The sequence below is a fragment of the Sinohyriopsis cumingii genome, chromosome 18, assembly GCF_028554795.1.
Source record: "Sinohyriopsis cumingii isolate HCF-2022 chromosome 18, ASM2855479v2, whole genome shotgun sequence".
Taxonomy (NCBI): Eukaryota; Metazoa; Mollusca; class Bivalvia; order Unionida; family Unionidae; genus Sinohyriopsis; species Sinohyriopsis cumingii.
Window position 1 is genome coordinate 62,223,628 of NC_142978.1, and position 23,095 is coordinate 62,246,722.

At 36.3% G+C, this 23,095-nt stretch overlaps 1 protein-coding gene across 1 annotated transcript; it reads left to right on the forward strand.

Annotated features, from left to right (window-relative positions):
• Nucleotides 1-17,832: 17,832 nt before the first annotated feature.
• On the forward strand, nt 17,833-19,410 carry LOC149776775 (uncharacterized; the record flags this gene model as incomplete). The annotated part of the gene is made up of 2 exons (XM_089941353.1): nt 17,833-18,552; nt 18,862-19,410. Coding segments are annotated over exons 1-2 (1,269 nt in total), but the record flags the coding sequence as incomplete, so codon positions are not given.
• Between the last annotated feature and the right edge of the window lie 3,685 nt (nt 19,411-23,095).

A 23,095-nucleotide genomic window follows, 5' to 3' on the forward strand; every position in this document is an offset into this window, starting at 1 on the left:
GCAGAATACCAATGCTGAATAAACCTGTCGTAAGAAAGTAAATCGAGCCATACCACCGTAATAATGTCTCGTCAAATAATGATTTAGAATAACTAAAATTGACATGGTTTAAAAGATACATGTCAATTGTTCAGAAACATGAAAAGATGTTTATTTTGATAAAAATTTAATAAAATACATTACAAGTTCTTTTAACTGAATTCGAAATTCTAGTGATCTATCACTTTGACATTGTATAGGTTTTGAAAGGAAAACGAGTTATTTGTCTTTATTTAAACAAGAGGTTGTGTCTTAAAATTAAGCAAGATTATCATCTATTCGTCCAAATTATGAAAATTCGACGATTTAGATAATCCCTGTCTTGGGGCTGTTAACCAGGGTTTCAAATAAATAAAACAAGAAGGACGGATGCATGTACAGCTGCCGGTTTCGAGAAGAACGAAGGTAACCCAAAACAAAGCGTTTTTTATGTTGATTCTGTCTCCCAGAACAAGATCAATTTAATTTTTGAAAGGATTTAATTTTTGCTGAAATGACTCTAAAATATACGAGTTGCGTTTCGATCGATGGAAATTGATTTAAAATGACCTTAATACAAATGAATCTTGTATTTAGAGGGGATTTATACTTACTGAATATTTAATCTTTCTTGAATATTATATTTTAGACGGGATTAAATATAATTTAAAACAACCTTAGAATTATTCAAATTGGTGTTGAGAAATGGTTTAAATCGAATTAAAAGCACACGTATATGATTAACAATTTGCCTTAAAAAGTATTCTCTAATCACTATAGATCCTGCTTTGATAGATTACAAATAATTACAAAAATAGTAATAAAAGATTATTCAAAACAGAGTTTCAAAACATTTCTAGACAACTTCTAAAATGATTGAACATTTATTGCAGAGTAATATAACGTTAATAAACGTTGTTTTAGAAAGAACTAAAATAAGTAGAAACGTCTATGCAATCAATGCTAATTGTGTTTTGGATGATGTCTGTGAGGTGATTAAAATGATCATTAGATGACAAATTAAAAGTGTCTTAATGAATGACTATATTGACAACTTTAGTCGAGATAATGACTCTAATATAGATACAAGGTATTTTTAGTGTTTTGTAAAAAATAAATATATTGTTGATTGTATAATTTATAAATAATATTTATTAATTATGGAGAAGAACAAACAGGATATAAAAATTAAGTTTGTATGTTAATTTTCGATTGAACATATTTCTTATGTAGAAATAATTTTTGTGTCAAATTGTAAATAAAGTGTAGTTTCACAGAGCTTTTTTATCCATAAAAAGAGCGTAATATTTGCTTTAATCGATACAATATGGCTACGTTTCAGATTTATTAAAATTACTTTCAAGTTCAACTGTTAATTGCATTTGATATTCACTTAACCATTCCTTTTTTAGTAGTATTATGTCTTGTCCGAAACAATATGAGCTACTAAAACACGTGAAGGGACTATTAATGCATCTCGGTTGGCCAAGATTAATACTCGAATATTACTAAATGTTATTTGGACTATGATATATTAACATGTGTTCTACTAATATATTTTCCTCAATTACCCTTGATTTATGGGGTGCAATTAAAACGTTCGTTGCTATAGTAAAGTTGTATTTGTTTCTAACGGTATCATCGCCAGCCTGAAATCACGTGGCTTAAGGCAGTGATTCTGATCTTCTCGTAATAGCCTAGAGAGATATGTTGGACTTCACTGAGTTGGGTAGGCGTGCTATTAGTCATGTTCATTGTCCCCATTGCGTGGAAGCCCATGACATATGCAGGGGTAATGGCACGTTTTTGGTGAATTTGTCACTTCATTGGTTTCCTCCTATTTGCGGAGAATTTTCTGTATCGACTGACATCTATAATACTGTACCAGATAATTTCAAAATATTTGCTTCCATACTTACTGAGTACCGATTGATGCTGACTTCATTTATATGAATTAAATTTTGATTGATGCGTCTTTCATGAAAGAATTAAGCAATGTAAGCTTGACGGTAATGTCAGCTTTCAATTTACCTCAGTTAGGTTTGAGACATTTTTTTCTTTTCCAATTTAGCAATCTTTCATAACGGAATGTTCCAAAAACTACATGGATATATATATATATATATATATATATATATATATATATATATATATATATATATATATATATATATATATATATATATATATATATATATATATATATATATATATATGTGTGTGTGTGTGTGTGTGTGTGTGTGTGTGTTTGTTTGTGTGTGTGTGTGTGTGTATAATACTTATATGATCTATAACTATGAAAAATATATGGTGTAAATAGTATGCATATCTCTTTTTTGCTAAACATTGTTTGTATTCCAGATATCAATAACTCACTTGTTTTATCTGATCAATGATTACAGTGATATTATTCGTAATTTCTCATATCAAAATGTAAAGCTTTCAAACTATTTAATTAGTTAGATTTTTTCTTTGTCTAATCTTGAATGCTTGTATATTGATGCTCTAGCAGTTTTCAGATTTTATTTTCAAAATATATTTCTTGTGAGACATAAAACTGTTAAATTAATGATTTGATGAGTTTTATTTTATATTTTATATTTGTTTTATTAAATCAATGTAACGTTTTCTAATTTTACAAAAAATTTGCATATCATAGTAATGCTACTGTAAGATAATTTCAATGTAATCATAGTGGATACCCCATTATTTTTTATTGCATTTTATTTTTGCTTAAACATTATCAGTAGTAAATATTTCATTATTTATATTTTAATTTCATGTCTATTTTTGTAATCATTTAAAACCAATTATTAAGTGGATATTTTGTATTCGTTCGAACATATTTAAACAATTTAAATCCAGTAAATTACACATTCACTCAGGAATCCTTATAAAGCCGTTTGTAATCGTTTTACAACGTATTTCGAACCCTTTTAAAGCAGAACTAGTATTTCTATTGTAGCCAGTTCTGGTACTAATTGTTTATGTCCCTTAGACAATATTTTATATTCTTTCTAGAGTCAATTTATAACATTTATATTACCTCAGAAACAGTCGATTCGTTCAATGCTCTTTTAATTTTGTAATGCCCCAAAACATATTTATTCATTTTGGATTTATTGTGAAGAAATGTAAATCCCATCTAGAAGATAACTGAGGTTCGATTCAATTTAAATTACTGTTACGATTAGTCGGCCTTCCGACAGAATAATATGGCGGGATTGGACATAATGCTACATGTCTGCTGCATGATGTCCCAGTACTTGACATCACAATAAGCTGCCACACCGCAAACAACTTAATGATATGACTGAAAACAAATTGTTAAAGGTACGTTACAAATCTAAATCGCACATACATTCAAACAATTTAAGTCACCACTAAAAGGAAATCTTTTGAACTCGTTTTATATTAATCAAAGCCCCTAAAGAAATTATAAATATCGGTGCTATATGGCTCTTATTTGAAAAAGTCAATAAAAATGCAAGTTTTTGCGACATGCGCACATTTGCTATAGTTTTGGCATGCAAGGTGTAAGCATATTAAAACTTGTCGAAGCTATGTTTCTAGTTATATAAATAGACACATCAGAAATATCAAGTCTTGACTTTAAAGGTGCCGTGTTTACAGATGTCAGAATTACAATAACGGAGAATAATTCAATATTCCATTACATTTTGACGTATGATTTTGGACAATACATCTAGTTCCCAGCACAGTATATGCTGAACGTCTATACGTGCATATAGAGAGCTAAATCTTCTGCAAAATACATCTGAATAAGAGCTATGTACAAATTGTTTTAGTACAATATGGGCTCTACAGTCACTGATATTAATGCTATATTGTGTCCTTTTCTAAAGGATTAGTATATTTATTTCAAGTAGAACTTCGAAAATTTTAAATGCTGCGAACCATACAATTTCGTTTGCACTTTTAATTGATGTTGATAGACGGCACTGGAACAATGTTTATCTTTTTTAATTATTAATTAATTCATTTCAGCCTTTCAGCAATGCATGATCCCACATCTGGTCCTTGTTCAAATGGATACATAATGGCCGCATCATTTCATACGGCAATTGGAATAAACCAACACAAATTTTCACCATGCAGCATAATGTACATTACACAGTTCCTACTTAAGATGGGGTAACTTATTTTCTTCAACTATGTCATGCATTACAAATTTGTTAGTACAGTACATGCAATGTAACAAAGAAATATTTATATGGCGTTTAATACCATTCTGAGGTTTAAAGAAAGAGTATGTCCCATTACAAAATTAATTGAAAGTGAATATTTGCCAAATAGGTAATAAAAACGGTTATGTTTCCCAAAACCCTATTATCGATGATAATCTAATCTCTCAAAGATAATTGGTAACATCCTTATTCTAACTCAGTTGTTAAATTGACATTGTCAGGTAGCGAAGCATGTGCTAATAAATTGAAGAATTTTCGAATGATGTTTGGTGAATTTAATTCAATAGCAACAACAAAAGGAAGAAGAACAAAAAGTGCAAAAACAAAGAAAAGCCGATTACTAAATGTTGCCAAACGTATATTACAACGCTAAATTTAAATGTGGTTATTCCAATAAGATATATGCGCATTATATAATTTTCGAAATGGTTTTGTTCTGTGGGTTTGCTCTTCTTCTTGCTTTAAGCAAACATTTTGAAACATATTGGAAATTCCTTTTTTGACAAAAGATGTCCAAGTTAATGTCTTAAAGTTAACTTTTCTTGAGTAGAGGCACCAAAAGTATATGTATGTATGTATGTATGTATGTATGTATGTATGTATGTATGTATGTATGTATGTATGTAAGCGTTCATGCATATATGAAATAATAGATGCATGTAAAAGCATGACTTATATTTTTGACTTTAATCCTTTTCTAGACCTTCTAGATGCACACTTCAGCATTCTTTCACCGATGCGGAGTACATGGAAACCGAATCAGAACTCACAGCATTGGAATTGCCTACTTTGGATGAACAATGTCAAGTTTACTTCGGTCCTGAATCATACGCATGTAAAAAGGTATACCGATGTTTTCTTTAAAATTTGTTTTAATATTTTATCGTCAGGTGTATCTTTGCTCCCCTTAAACTTGAATCTGTATTTATTGTTGTTTTAAGCGTTTCTCATAATTTTATTATTATTTCTTTCTTCTCATCTTGCTTTCATTTCTTTATTCTTTTCGTCCTTTATAATCCATCATTTTCTCCTTTCTCTATCAGTTTCCTTGCTCCTTGACTTGTTTCCTTTTCTATTATTTTTCTCATCATTCCTTGTTTCTTATTATTTTCTTGTTTCTTTTATTCTTGTTTTATAATACTGATGATGATGATTATGATGGCCAAGCAAGATGGGAGTGCGATATATGCCGATGTCCGTAATAATATCAATTAATCTAACTGTTGTATTTGGAGTTTTCATTAGCGCTAAATGGATCATATGCAGCTTTTATCCGTATATGCGTCAGTGAATTTGGTCTTACTTGTATAGTTGAACCACTAAACAGATGCATCAAACATTGTAGTATATCTTAAACATACATTGAATTTTGAACGATGCATTAGTGACATATAATTTACAATACATTAAAGCGTTAGACAACTTTTATCTCAAAACGCAGTCATTATAGATTAGTGTTCTGGTTATCAACAGTTTTGAACGTTTTCAACAATATATTGTATTGGACTAAGGTGTCAAGAGCTGCAAATTTTATTCCTAGTGTCGTCAATACCTTTAATCATCTGCAGTCTTAAAAGTTGTATTCATTTAAGGCAAAATTTCAGTTCAGATGTATTTTCCAGATGGTGAGGCTTGACAAATTACGGCTGTTATGAGTTAACGCCATGAGAGACCAGTATATTTGATGTAAACAAATAGGAGATACCTACTGGAAATAATTTTGTAGGTGTTATTATACAGCGAGAAAACGGGCAATCGAATGTCAAAGGATTACAGTAGTACGGCATTTAATATTATGAGAAACGTATTTATTCACCAAAGCTAAACATCTTTAACGACTCGACGATACTATTTGCGTTATCTATGTTGTTTAAGAAATGCTACTTGATCAGTATATTTCCGCACATTCAAGGACTTGTAGTTTCAAACTAATGATGTATTTCGATTTGGCTGAACAAAAATCACATTTATCTGGTTACGAACATGAGAACACACCTTTGACGTGATACAATATAAAATAATATAGCGGTGGATGCGACAATGAAATGGGATATAAACCTAATATAATTACAAACAAATCATATTTTAACGCTGTAGGTCTATTTTATATATTTTTGGAAAAATTTAAATCCACAGGACTATGATATGTGCTCTAAGGGAATCGTATGCCAAACGTCAAACAAATGCAATGGAACCATTAGTATGGTGCTAGATTATTCACCATGTCAGCAGCCGTCTAATAAGGTAAATATAATCATGTTGCGTTTTCATTCCTCCTTGTTCAAGTCTATTTTTGCCAAACTGCGAATTGTGCCTCATTTAATCTTCATTAGAAAAGGGAAAAATGATAGTGCCTCGTAGTTATCATCTTTAACAGAAGGCACACGTACTGTAATGAACTAAATTTCGAGGGATGTACATAACGGGAAAATTCATTAAACAAAACCAGAATTTACAAAACAAAAACCATTTTAGGCAGAAATATGTTTAGCTTTTCCTGACACAAAAAAAGCTGGAAGTAAAATGATCTTTGCCAAGAGAGACAAATATATATATATATATATATATATATATATATATATATATATATATATATAGATATATATATATATATATATATATATATATATATATATAGATATATATATATATATATATATATATATATATATATATATATATATATATATATATATATATATATATATATATATATATATATATATATATATATATATATATATATATATATATATATATATATATATATATATATGATTTACATAAATATACAAGAAAACCATGGGTGGGTATTTTGCTTTTCTTCGACTCCGTAAATGTGATATTTAAATTGGCGAATTCGATTTAACAAATGCGAAAGATGACAGATGATTGCATGATACGTGTCAATGTTTGTATCTGCTATTATCATGTCAAACGAAGTCGGTGTTTGTAGTAACATGGTGTTCCAATTTATTGCAATCTAATGTTTCTTGTTTCGGGAAGTTGTACCTGTGCTGTATGATTTGTCGTGGTGGTACATACTAATTAGTTGTTTCGTTCTGCTGCAATTAACAGCCTCCAAAGTATATGTAAAAACAGCAAATGATATTGAAAGTAGTTAACGCTAATATGTTTATATCAATCACATATTATAATCTTAATATATTCAGGTTTCGTAGACAAAACTATCTAAAGATATTCTGTACAATTTACACCTACCAACATTAGCTACAATCATGTACCACGGTTTTTAAAATTATAACGTCCAATCACCCTCATAATGAAAAGAAAAAGATATGCAATTATGCTTCTTTCCATATTAATCAAATACACATGTTCCTAATATCAATGTTTTATTCCAGCAACAACAACAAACTCGATTTCAACAATCTTTGAGTTGTATTACTATTTGTTACTGATGGAGTACAATTGATATACACACTAACGTAATCTAAAGACAAAATGTAAAGCCAAACACTCTTTCTCGATAACGATATAATTTATCTGATGCTCTTTTGGTGTTTATTTTAAGAAAAGTCGCACACTGGATGATTCACATCATCGTTTAATAGGCCACCTAACCGCACATCACTTGTATGAATAGATATCTTAACCAATTTCCTAAAATCTGGAACTGAAAGATCTGGTGCACCTTTAATTATAGCCTTTATTATATCGAACACTCAGCAATTATATGAAAGTATGAGCAAAATTTACTATAAAATCCAGCCCTACCCAGAACTCGGAACAGTTACTGTTTTACTGATAGGCACAGTAAATCTAACGATACATCTGACATTAGTTTGTACAAGCTTCACTTGACCAAGTCCCACAATCTGTCTTCGAGACCTGACACTAGCGCGACAGTGATCATCTTTACTTAGAGTAATTCTAGGTACTGGAAATGAGTTTATTTGGGTGACACTGTCCACTTTTCTGTCGTCAGTGTACTGATGCAACAATTATCGGTCATATGATTGCACATCACAATGTTACACGGCGAGCTCCAGTAACGTTTGCTTGGTTCAATAAAGTCTTTCTCTAATATATATTCAATTTCCTTCTTCACACATTCCTGGTTAAGCGGATTCATCATCTTATTGTATTGTTTTACAGGCTTTGATTCTGCAATTTCGACATCGTGCTTGATTTGTTCTGTTTGAGTTGAAACATCTGGGAACAACTGCTCATATTCACATATTAGCTGCTGGAACTCATTTTGTTTCCTGTGGCTAGACATGTGAATGTTTATTAACCAGATTCTCTAACATTCAGAATTGTTACGTCTGGTTGAACCAAGGACACTACAAACATTTAAATTTTCACCGTGTGGGTCAGGAACAACTACGTTTATTAAATAATTTACAGAGCTATCTCGATCAACATACTCGTATAACATACGTAAATGACCAATGGATATCTTGGTTTCCACCTCCCAAGAGTGCTCATTTTCCTTTTAACTTTATAAGAACCATAACGTCTAATCTTAAGAGAGTTTGAAGTTTTGGCAAGAGAGAGAGATAACTTTTCACCAGGTTGAAACACGTTAACTTTTTCAGGTTTGAATTGCCTTAATTGTGTTTGTGAGTGAACAGAATGAAGATTATATTTTATTACTTCACATTCAACAACATGTTATAAAAGATTAATCCTCTGTTAAAAGGAATTTTCCCTTTAACAAATCAAATGGTCCAGTACGTCCAGAAAATAGTTCAAAGGAACCAAAAACTGGCCAAATAACAACTAGAAAAAGATCTACAATACTTTGAAACACTTTGTTTTACTTCCGGCCACAAATGGTGATATAAGATCTTATAGTAAGTCTTGACGACTCTCAAACGACAAGCCAGTTGAGTTTCATTGCTTAGGGTTATGAGTGTCCTTTTTATCTTACTGATAGCTTAGTGACCACTTGTCATCGGTAAGAACCGCAGGTGGTCTCCAGTTTCTCATAAGACCCAGTTGTAAATAAATAGCAAGTTGGTACCTCTGAGGTCCCATCATCACTAATAGCCCTCTGAAAGAAACAGGAGATCTCAGAATCTTTTTCCTGTTCGACGACAAGTGATTATCATTGATCACGTTGATTAGAAGTAAGAGAATAAGAAGTTAATAGGGGATCACAATGATCGATACCTTCTGATTGATTAGTTACAGGAAGAAAAGTGACAACATCAAAGCCTGATGAAAAGATCTGTCAGGCGAAGGAATAATGTATTGATGAACTTTATTATCAAGAGTTTAGTTCTGACATTGCACTAGTAACTGCACAAAATGGCGTAAATCAATGAGTTCATGTTCAGTAGGATTAACCCTTTGATCCAAACAAGGCATGTCAGTTACTGTCGAAACAACACCAACTTTATCTCCAGCTTTGTCATTGTTTGACTATAAATGATAATCCTCAATAGGTAAAGAATTAACTGCACTGACAGTCGCTGATCTAGATAGTACGTCTGAAGAAATATTAGCATTATGGAGAGGAGTTAGAATAAAGCTGCACTCTACTCCCTGAACATGAACACTTTTAGAAGACGAAGACTTCTCAGACAATGCCAATGTTCCTGATAATAAAATACTCTTCAAATCTCCTGTGTCTCTTAACATTTTATTATGGATACGATTGACGGAATCACCAATAAGTGATCTATAACCCTTCGAAATGAATGGTTTTTGATTCATAAAATAAAATCATATTTGGGTTGGTTTGACCCGATATTTGTATTGTTTCCAATACAAGACCATGATCTTTACCTATTAGGGACAAGATCATTTGGAACACTTGAGAAACAATGATATGGAAATGTTCTGTCTTTATTTTGTGCTTACATCTATCTGAACTCAATCACTAATAACGTGTCCTATTTTCTTGCGATAAATCCACGTAGGGTGGAAAGTGTTTCTGGTCAGTCTTTATGAGACGTTGGATTTTTCAAGTTGTACCAGATTGAAATCTGTTATTTTTCGATTGATTCTGAACACGTTTCTTTTTAACCAACTGATGAGCGGAAAACATCTCTGCACATGAAACTTTGTGAGTCAAGGAATGCACGTCAGCTGTACAAACATTTTTTTCCAATGTATCTGTCTTGTGTTCACCTAGGCAAATCATCACATCACTATGGACGCGGCTTTTTAACTCGACCACTAATAGAAGTTTTCAAAGCATGTCATAATCTTTCTCAATCTTTCCAAAAGCGCACAATCTATCAAATAGTCGCGCTTGTACCAATGCGAATTCAACATTGGTTTTGTATTTTTCTTTACAGCAATTCCGAAACCTTTATCGGTATGCCTCAGATACCATCCCATACACTTTCATGATATATTTCTTGAGCAAATCATAATCAACTGTTTATACTGACAGTGAAGTATAAATTGCACAAACTTTGCCAACAGGTGCATTCTGTAATAACAGAATTCATTACTCTTGATCATGTTAAATTCTATACGTGTTCATAAAAATGTGAAAAATACTGATCAACATCTTTTTCTCTAAAAGTATGAACTGATCTCTAACATTAAAAAACTGAACTTCCCTGAGCGGGGAACTTTATTCTTGACAGTTATAATTTTTTTTTCGTTTCAAGTGTATTTCTTTCCCTTGTTCTTCATTTTGAAAATGAAATTTCATTTCCATATCTCTTTCTGCCTTTTGTATTTGTACTTTTATTAGCATCTCTCCTTTGCGCAGTATGATTTGTCTCTCTTTCTTCTTTTTGAAGTTAGTTCTCTCTTTCGTTTTAGTCGGTTTGAATATCTCTTTATATTTCTTGCATATGCATTTGTAATTTTATCTCCATCTTTTTCATCTTTTTGAATTTTTCTCTCTCTCTTTCTTCTTGTGCAAGCTCAAGTTTTCTTAACTATATTTCATTCTTGTTTTTTCATTTCCATTTCATAACCTGCAAGTTAAAGTCAGATGAAGACTTACTAATGAAACCCAAAGCATATTTATCGAACATGTTTTTTCTACCATATATTGAACCAAATTATATCTTGTTTTAACAAAGATGGCTTTTTCTCCGAAAGTTCTTATACTCTGGCAAGTTGGAGCAATTCATTCCTTTTCAAATGATTCTTACCGTTCCTGACTAGGATTATAAAACAACGTTTTCCACTTTAGATGACATTTTGAAAACGTCACTCTGTAAAATCAAAGATCAGGAACAAAGACAATTATGAAGTGCAATCAAATGAAATTTCAAAATAACTTCAATTATTGCACAATTCTTAGCACGGACGAGTCATCTACTTTGGTTAGAAGCATATGGTACCAAACTAAGTAACAGATAGAAGCGAAACCAAGTTTTGTAAAACCTAACAAAGAATTTAAGTATGAAAGTTATACTTAGAAATGTAAAGTATTATGATGTGAATAAAAACCTTAAATCTACTGCTCCGCTAAGAATTTTGACTTTGTCAAGATGGCGTTGTCTAGAACTCCTTCGAATAATTCACAACGTTTCTAGAAAGTTTTCTAGTACATTTAACGAGCACTTTCTACTGAACAGTCGTGCAAATGGTTTTCCTTTCGAAAATTATCTAGGTACAACACAAAACACATGTGCAGACTTACAAGAGGAACAAAAGAAATAAGATTGACTCTAAAATCGGAACGAATCTTATTCCTGAGTGATTTCCTTACTCACAACTAATAAATCGAAGATTTTTTCATAATATGCCAAACACTGAAGATCACGCTGCTCAGTTTGCGTCATGTGACCTAGCACAGCCAATGGGACGATTTGTGATTATTATTAATACTTTCACAACCAGTTAGCCAATGGGTAATTAATCCTAAAGCACCCATATATCTTATTATAAAGATTATTATTAATAATCGTCAACACATTCGTAAGTATCTATTTCTGGATCCCATGCAACATACTGCTTTTAACAGACCCATATCACGAGGACATAAATATCTAAGAATACTCTGTACATTTACAGCACTGAATACAACTTATTAAATTTAGATCAGATCATATACCAGGAATTACAAAAGTATAGATATTCATAACAAAATAAATACTGTTAATACGAAGTATATCTGTAAAGTTTATTAATTAATTTTGAAACTAAGCAGTTCTTGGCAGTTTTAAATCAATTTCTTTTTATTTTATTGCACACTTAAGTTTCAATTCTTGCCAGAAAAATTCTGCCTAAGCATTCTTTGCCAAATATTGTACCATGGAATGCCTTGGTACCTGACTGCATTTTACATGACGTATGTATTAGTTCGAAGTACTTTCTCTTCTATAAACATACGCTTCAAATGTTTGAGTTTTGTGAGCCAATTCCTATATCACACGGCTTTTCTTTCCTCATTTTTTAAGGTTTTGCAAGCATGGTCAGGGCATTGTTTCTTTAAATGGTAGATAATTTACTTACATCAGAAAGTCACCAGGCATAAAAAATAATTGGAAACTTTCCGATATAAAGGAATTAAAAGTAAATAGTGGCGTCGCTAGCCCCAAGAAAATCGTTTTGGTATACCTGGGAAACTCTTTTAGCAGCGGACCATACACAAAGATGCCTGTTTATAAGTAACAATTTAACCGTAAACATAAAAGCACGAGCACGCAGTGCCCAAATTCAGTTGTTTTGAGCCAATAAATGTCACAAACGTCAACACAGTGACCGGTGACATCACATGGCACGTGGTCTTAAGAATGACATCATATGAAATGCTATGTATATAGTAGGTTTTTAAAATAAGTATACTTTTTGTGCACAGTTAAGGGTCCTAGGAAACTAAAATCTCTACAACCATTTGATCGTTGTCTTGTGTTACAGCGTTGTCTTGCGTTACAGCGGTTTGCTACGAGAATGGGTCATAACTTTACGACAGGTAAATATCTTAATATTTCAAAGATATTTACCTGTTTTAATTTGCCATTATATTATTCTTTTACATGACTCTCAGCTACACTTATGAAAACTGAATTTGTATTGTTCTTCATAATATAAGGTCTGGGAGAGTGGTAACATTGTTATAACCTAACATAAATTGTCTCACAGAGTTCTTGGCGCCTTCATACACATAAGCCAAATGTGATTTCATCTCGATTAAGTCCTGTAATACAAACGTGACGTCATTTCCAGGCGCTTATCTGACAACGCAGGATTAGCCTAAATACCACAACGTGGCATCAGTGGTGACTTATATGCTGCAAATTGTTATAAACACCGGTAAACGTCAAAGCCTCAAGTCATTTCATACCGTGCGCCTCGCGCTCTTTGAAAAAATTGGATCAGCTTAACTGCCACAATGAGGCATATGCTGTCAATGTTGGCTTTGTTGCTGCTAATTGCTATAGATACCGGTAAACGTGAAAACCAAGAAAGTGTCATGCTCACTGGAGAAACATATGTAGAAAAAAATGTTGAAAATGCCCGTAAATATCACAGATGACGTATATTAACAATCCGGAATTAACAAAGATTTATTAAAAAAGGAATTAGGAGGGTATATAAAAACATTTACACACAAATCAGTGTTTTACCTCAGTTTTCCAGTTTAAGACACCTCTTTAAGAGTTGGTGATAAATATAATGTAATAAGACATACCGGAGATTTTAGATCAGGAATCGCCACAAACGCATGAAAGTAATGATTTTTAATATGTGCTCGTGACTGCAATATTTACAAGAATCAGACCACTAATTTTCCTCACTGAACTTAATATTAATATCATTAATATTATATATTAACATCATATATATATATATATATATATATATATATATATATATATATATATATATATATATATATATATATATATATATATATATATATATATATATATATATATATATATATATATATATATATATATATATATATATACGTATATATATATATGTATTTTATTTATTAAATTGGTATACAATCCGGACATTTTTCAATTCGTCAAAGTTAGACAAATCATTTTTTTTGACTATGAAAAACGTATTTTCCAGAATGTTCGTGTGCCACATGCTGCTAAACAAGACATACCTATATCTGCACCGAAATTTTACCCTCCCCCAAAAAGACGATTTTGTCAAAAAAGAAATATGTGCTATCAATATAAAAGTCATCCATTTTACATAAATTAAACATTATAATCGGTTCATCTCAAAATGTTTAGAACTATTTTTGTTCAACTACCAATATACTTTTTCTCTAGATGTAAAGAAATTAGTAGTTTAATACGTGCAAGACAATGACATTGTTTAATTGCCACATTTTAGTATCCATAACTCAGGGACAATCCTATTGTTCATTATCTAGACCATGAATAAATTGATATTCTAAAGCTGTCAAAAATGACATTTAAAATTCATATAATTTCAATAATTGTTAGTTTTAATTAAGCGTTATCTTGACCTACTGTAACCTTAAAGTATAATTTATCAAAGGAACCTTGCATACACATGAGAAGTTTAGAGTAGCTACCCAAATAGATCATGGATTCAATCGACATTCAAAACAATAATATATTTAATGAAACATCTCCGATATTACAATTATAAGATGGACCATTGCATAAGAGGAACATTTTGAATTTTAAACTCGGAATTGAATATATACTATTATGAAAAGATAATTGTCACAAAGGAAATTTTCGTAAATTTATTGAGTAGGAAGACATGATTAGAGAAAGTTGTTAATTTTTGCAAAGATCTTTTACTGAAACTGACTTTACTTGAACCTAAAGCGTTATTATAATTCAGAGACAAATTTTAATTAGAAGAGAAGTCGAAAAGAATACAGAATCGTATTCTTTAAGAAATTCATTGTTTGTCTTATTCATTTGGAAGTAAAATATATCTTACGTAATTTGGTTACTACCAACTAGTAAGCATCGCATTGTAAAATGACTGTGGCATAGTTTAAAACGGTAAACATGTCAGTGTTTGAATGCATGCTAACATTTTGTACAGTGAGACCATACTAGACCATGATATGAGAAATGAGAACGATTTGCGAACAAGTAGGTATATTTCAATTTCATTTAGTTAAATATGTTTTATTTGAGAATAATTAGTACCTTGCATAAAAGTTTGATGACGATTACATATTTAAACAAGAAGAGAGAGATGTATATCGTTAAATACATTTATTTTGTATTCTGATACGTTATAGTGGTGCATCCGAGGCTTATGTGTAGAGGCACCAACACCAGTAACAATTAAACCGCCAAACAACGTAACCCCAGAGGGACTTCAGAGTAATAGAACAGCGACACCGGCTCGTGCAACAACCACAGCAGGTTTTGGCACAACCAAGCAGATTACCACGAGAACCACCATGACCACAACAGCAAAGCAAGCATTACCTCAAACTACCATATCAGCACCTATACTATCAACAGAACGACATTCCATAAAGATTTCTTTACCCACAACGACCACTTACCCACATGTAATAACCACAACAACATCCACACACCCTTTCGTCTCGTCGACAGAAGACACTTTGGTTATTACAACAAGCACACGGCCTGACGCAACAACCACAGCGACCCAACGAACAGTCACAGCATCTTTTACACCAACAACATCTGCGGCAACAACAGCCAGCACAGAAAAAACTACAACAACAAAAATTCGTGCCCCTACAGAGCCAGCATCACCATCATCGAGTTCAACAACAACATCCGGGTCTACTTCAACACGTACGCTGACTGTCACAACACCAACACTATGGCCAACAACAATAGCGTTGGCTTCAAGTACATCATCTTCAGCTATTACGACAACTGCATCACCTAGCACAAAAACTGCATTCGCCCCCACTTCTACACGGACTCCAAGTTCTGTCGTAACCACATCAACTCCGACAACAACCATTGCGACAGAAACACCATCAGCCACAGAAACTCTGACGTCAACCACAACAGGAACTGCAGAATACACAAATGGACCTTCTACAACCATATCGTTACCAACAACTACCACATCGGCAACAGCAATAACCACAACAACGTCCACTCATCCTGTCGTCTCATCGACAGGACACACTTTGGCTACTACAACAAGCACACGGCCTGACGCAACAGCCACAGCGACCCAACGAACAGTCAGAGCATCATTTACACCAACAACATCTGCCGCAACAACGGCCAGCACAGAAAAAACTGCAACAACAGCAATTCGCGCCACTACAAAGGCAGCATCATTATCATCGAATTCAACAACAACATCCGGGTCTACGTCAACAAGGACGCAGACTGTCAGTACACCAACACTAGGGCCAACAACAATAGCGTTGGAAACAAGTACGTTATCTTCAGTTATTACGACAACTGCATCACCTAGCACAAAAGCTGCATTCGCTCCCACTTCTACACGGACTCCAAGTTCTGTCGTAACCACATCAACTCCGACAACAACCATTGCGATAGCAACACCATCAGCCACAGAAGCTCTCACGTCAACCACAACAGGAACTGCAGAATACACAAATGGACCTTCTACAACCATATCGTTACCAACAACTACCACATCGGCAACAGCAATAACCACAACAACATCCACACAGCCTTACGTCTCATCGACAGGGCACACTTTGGCTACTACAACAAGCACACGGCCTGACGCAACAACCACAGCGACCCAACGAACAGTCACAGCATCATTTACACCAACAACATATGCGGAAACAACAGCCAGCGCAGAAAAAACTGCAACAACAAAAATTCGCGCCACTACAGAGGCAGCATCACCATCATCGAGTTCAACAACAACATCCGGGTCTACTTCAACAAGTACGCAGACTGTCACAACACCAACACTAGGGCCAACAACAATAGCGTTGGCAACAAGTACGTTATCTTCAGTTATTACGACAACTGCATCACCTAGCACAAAAACTGCATTCGCTCCCACTTCTACACTGACTCCAAGTTCTGTCGTAACCACATCAACTCCGACAACAACCATTGCGACAGCAACACCATCAGCCACAGAAGCTCTGACGTCAACCACAACAGGAACTGCAGAATACACAAATGGACCTTCTACAACCAAATCGTTACAAACAACTACTACATCGGCTATTGCAATAAGCACAACAGAATCCACCCTGTTATCGGTCTCATCGACCGTACACACGCCAACAACTACAACAACCCCACGTCCTGAAACAACAAACACAGCGACTCGACGAACAGTCACAACACCTGTCACAGAAAACACATCGGCTGCTACAGCAACCAGCTCAGAAAACTCTACAACCACAACAATTCTCACGACTTCAGCGTCCCTATCTCCATCCTCGACTTCACCAACAACTTCCCGGCCTAGTGCAACAAGCATCAAATCTTCTACAACAAATACCCTCGGTCCTACAACAATAGCATCGGCTCCAAATACAGCCACATCAGGCACTACGACAACTTTAACGCCGACAATAACAACAGCATTCCCTCCCTCATCAACTACAGCAGCAATTCCAGACTCCCCATTAGGACCCTCGACAACCATATTGTTACCATCAACTACAACATCAGCGAAAGGAATAAGCACATCGTCATCCACACTCTCATCTGTCTTATCAACAGGACACACACTTTCGTTTACAACAACGATATTGCCTCAAGAAACAACCATGAAGACCCTAACAACATCAACACCACCGTTCATAGCAACAGCAACCACTGCCGAATCAACCACCTCAGAAAACACGGCAACCACAACAGCTCTAGGATCTACAGAACCCGCATCTCCATCATCAATTTCAACAACAACCTCAGGGTATAGCGCAACAAGTACTGAGATAGATAAAACAAATACACTTGGGCCCACTACAATAACATCGCCTCCAAGTACACTCACATCAGGCAGTATGACAACGACATCGCCTCAATTAACAACTGCATTCGCTCCAACAACTTCATTGAATCCAGTAATTTCTGTCGCAACCATATCATCTCCGACAACAACCATTGCGGCAACAACAACATTAACCACTGATGCTCTACCATCGACCGCTGCAGGCACTAAAGAAACCACAAATATAACCTCAACAACCATATCGTTGCCAACAACTACCACGTCGGCGACACCAATAACCACAACAACACCCACACAGCCATCTGTCTCATCGACAGAATCAACTTTAGCTACTACAACAAGCACACGGCTGGAAGGAACAACTATTGCGACTCAAAGAACCGTAACAACACCTCTCACACCAACAACATCGGTTGCTACAACAACCACACAAGAAAACAATTCAACCACAACAATTACAGCCTCCACAGCGGCAGCATCATCATCATCGACCTCATTACCAACCTCAGGGTCTACTGCAACAAGTACGGAGACAGTCACAACACATGCACTCGGGACCACAACAATACACTCGGCTTCAAGCACAATATCTTCAATTATTACGACAACTGCATCGCCTCGCTTAACAACTGCATTCGCTAACACAACTACACTGACTCCAAGATCTCTTGTAACCACATCAACTCCGACAACAACCATTGAGACAGCAACAACATCAAACACAGAATATCTTCCAACAACCACAGTAGGCACTGCAGACTCCACAAATGAACCCTCATCAACCATATTGTCACCAACAACTACCACATCGGCAACAGCAATAACCACAACAACATCCACACAGCCTTATGTCTCATCGACAGGACACACTTTGGCTACTACAACAAGCACACGGCCTGACGCAACAACCACAGCGACCCAACGAACAGTCACAGCATCTTTTACACAAACAACATCTGCTGCAACAACAGCCAGCACAGAAAAAACTGCAACAACAAAAATTCGCGCCACTACAAAGGCAGCATCACCATCACTGAGTTCAACAACAACGTCCGGGTCTACTTCAACAAGTACGCAGACTGTCACAACACCAACACTAGGGCCAACAACAATAGCGTTGGCAACAAGTACATTAACTTCAGTTATTACGACAACTGCATCAACTAGCACAAAAACTGCATTCGCTCCCACTTCTACACGGACTCCAAGTTCTGTCGTAACCACATCAACTCCGACAACAACCACTGAGACAGAAACAGCATCAGCCACAGAAGCTCTCACGTCAACCACAACAGGAACTGCAGAATACACAAATGGACCTTCTACAACCATATCGTTACCAACAACTACCACATCGGCAACAGCAATAACCACAACAACATCCACACAGCCTTACGTCTCATCGACAGGACACACTTTGGCTACTACAACAAGCACACGGCCTGACGCAAAAACCACAGCGACCCAACGAACAGTCACAGCATCATTTACAATAACAACATATTCGGCAACAACAGCCAGCACAGAAAAAACTGCAACAACAACAATTCGAGCCACTACAGAGGCAGCATCACCATCATCGAGTTCATCAACAACATCCGGGTCTACTTCAACAAGTACGCAGACTGTCACAACACCAACACTAGGGCCAACAACAATAGCGTTGGCAACAAGTACGTTATCTTCAGTTATTACGACAACTGCATCACCTAGCACAAAAACTGCATTCCCTCCCACTTCTACACGGACTCCAAGTTCTGTCGTAACCACATCAACTCCGACAACAACCATTGCGACAGCAACACCATCAGCAACAGAAGATCTGACGTCAACCACAACAGGAACTGCAGCTAACACAAATGGACCTTCTACAACCAAATCGTTACAAACAACTACTACATCGGCTATTGCAATAAGCACAACAGAATCCACCCTGTTATCGGTCTCATCGACCGTACACACGCCAACAACTACAACAACCCCACGTCCTGAAACAACAAACACAGCGACTCGACGAACAGTCACAACACCTGTCACAGAAAACACATCGGCTGCTACAGCAACCAGCTCAGAAAACTCTACAACCACAACAATTCTCACGACTGCAGCGTCCCTATCTCCATCCTCGACTTCACCAACAACTTCCCGGCCTAGTGCAACAAGCATCAAATCTTCTACAACAAATACCCTCGGTCCTACAACAATAGCATCGGCTCCAAATACAGCCACATCAGGCACTACGACAACTCCAACGCCGCCAATAACAACAGCATTCCCTCCCTCATCAACTACAGCAGCAATTCCAGACTCCCCATTAGGACCCTCGACAACCATATTGTTACCATCAACTACAACATCAGCTAAAGGAATAAGCACATCGTCATCCACACTCTCATCTGTCTTATCAACAGGACACACGCTTTCGTTTACAACAACGATATTGCCTCAAGAAACAACCACGAAGACCCTAACAACATCCACACCACCGTTCATAGCAACAGCAACCACTGCCGAATCAACCACCTCAGAAAACACGGCAACCACAACAGCTCTAGGATCTACAGAACCCGCATCTCCATCATCAATTTCAGCAACAACCTCAGGGTATAGCGCAACAAGTACTGAGATAGATAAAACAAATACACTTGGGCCCACTACAATAACATCGCCTCCAAGTACACTCACATCAGGCAGTATGACAACGACATCGCCTCAATTAACAACTGCATTCGCTCCAACAACTTCATTGAATCCAGTAATTTCTGTCGCAACCATATCATCTCCGACAACAACCATTGCGGCAACAACAACATTAACCACAGATGCTCTACCATCGACCGCTGCAGGCACTAAAAAAACCACAAATATAACCTCAACAACCATATCGTTGCCAACAACTACCACGTCGGCGACACCAATAACCACAACAACACCCACACAGCCATCTGTCTCATCGACAGAATCAACTTTAGCTACTACAACAAGCACACGGCTGGAAGGAACAACTATTGCGACTCAAAGAACCGTAACAACACCTCTCACACCAACAACATCAGTTGCTACAACAACCACACAAGAAAACAATTCAACCACAACAATTACAGCCTCCACAGCGGCAGCATCAACCTCATCGACCTCATTACCAAACTCAGGGTCTACTGCAACAAGTACGGAGACAGTCACAACACATGCACTCGGGACCACAACAATACACTCGGCTTCAAGCACAATATCTTCAGTTATTATGACAACTGCATCGCCTCGCTTAACAACTGCATTCGCTAACACAACTACACTGACTCCAAGATCTCTTGTAACCACATCAACTCCGACAACAACCACTGAGACAGCAACAACATCAAACACAGAATATCTTCCAACAACCACAGTAGGCACTGCAGACTCCACAAAAGAACCCTCATCAACCATATTGTTACCAACAACTACCGCATCGGCAACAGCAATAACCACAACAACATCCACACAGCCTTATGTCTCATCGACAGGACACACTTTGGCTACTACAACAAGCACACGGCCTGACGCAACAACCACAGCGACCCAACGAACAGTCACAGCATCTTTTACACCAACAACATCTGCTGCAACAACAGCCAGCACAGAAAAGACTGCAACAACAAAAATTCGCGCCACTACAAAGGCAGCATCACCATCATCGAGTTCAACAACAACATCCGGGTCTACTTCAACAAGTACGCAGACTGTCACAACACCAACACTAGGGCCAACAACAATAGCGTTGGCTTCAAGTACATTAACTTCAGTTATTACGACAACTGCATCAACTAGCACAAAAACTGCATTCGCTCCCACTTCTACACGGACTCCAAGTTCTGTCGTAAAAACATCAACTCCGACAACAACCATTGCGACAGCAACACCATCAGCCACAGCAGCTCTGACCTCAACCACAACAGGAACTGCAGAATACACAAATGGACCTTCTACAACCATATCGTTACCAACAACTACCACATCGGCAACAGCAATAACCACAACAACATCCACTCAGCCTTTCGTCTCATCGACAGGACACACTTTGGCTACTACAACAAGCACACGGCCTGACGCAACAAAGACAGCGACCCAACGAACAGTCACAGCATCTTTTACACCAACAACATCTGCTGCAACAACAGCCAGCACAGAAAAAACTGCAACAACAACAATTCGCGCCACTACAGAGGCAGCATCACCATCATCGAATTCAACAACAACATCCGGGTCTACTTCAACAAGTACGCAGACTGTCACAACACCAACACTAGGGCCAACAACAATAGCGTTGGCAACAAGTACGTTATCTTCAGTTATTACGACAACTGCATCACCTAGCACAAAAACTGCATTCGCTCCCACTTCTACACGGACTCCAAGTTCTGTCGTAAAAACATCAACTCCGACAACAACCATTGCGACAGAAACACCATCAGCCACAGAAGCTCTCACGTCAACCACAACAGGAACTGCAGAATACACAAATGGACCTTCTACAACCATATCGTTACCAACAACTACCACATCGGCAACAGCAATAACCACAACAACATCCACACAGCCTTACGTCTCATCGACAGGACACACTTTGGCTACTACAACAAGCACACGGCCTGACGCAACAACCACAGCGACCCAACGAACAGTCACAGCATCATTTACACCAACAACATATGCGGCAACAACAGCCAGCACAGAAAAAACTGCAACAACAACAATTCGCGCCACTACAGAGGCAGCATCACCATCATCGAGTTCATCAACAACATCCGGGTCTACTTCAACAAGTACGCAGACTGTCACAACACCAACACTAGGGCCAACAACAATAGCGTTGGCAACAAGTACGTTATCTTCAGTTATTACAACTGCATCACCTAGCACAAAAACTGCATTCCCTCCCACTTCTACACGGACTCCAAGTTCTGTCGTAACCACATCAACTCCGACAACAACCATTGCGACAGCAACACCATCAGCAACAGAAGATCTGACGTCAACCACAACAGGAACTGCAGAATACACAAATGGACCTTCTACAACCAAATCGTTACAAACAA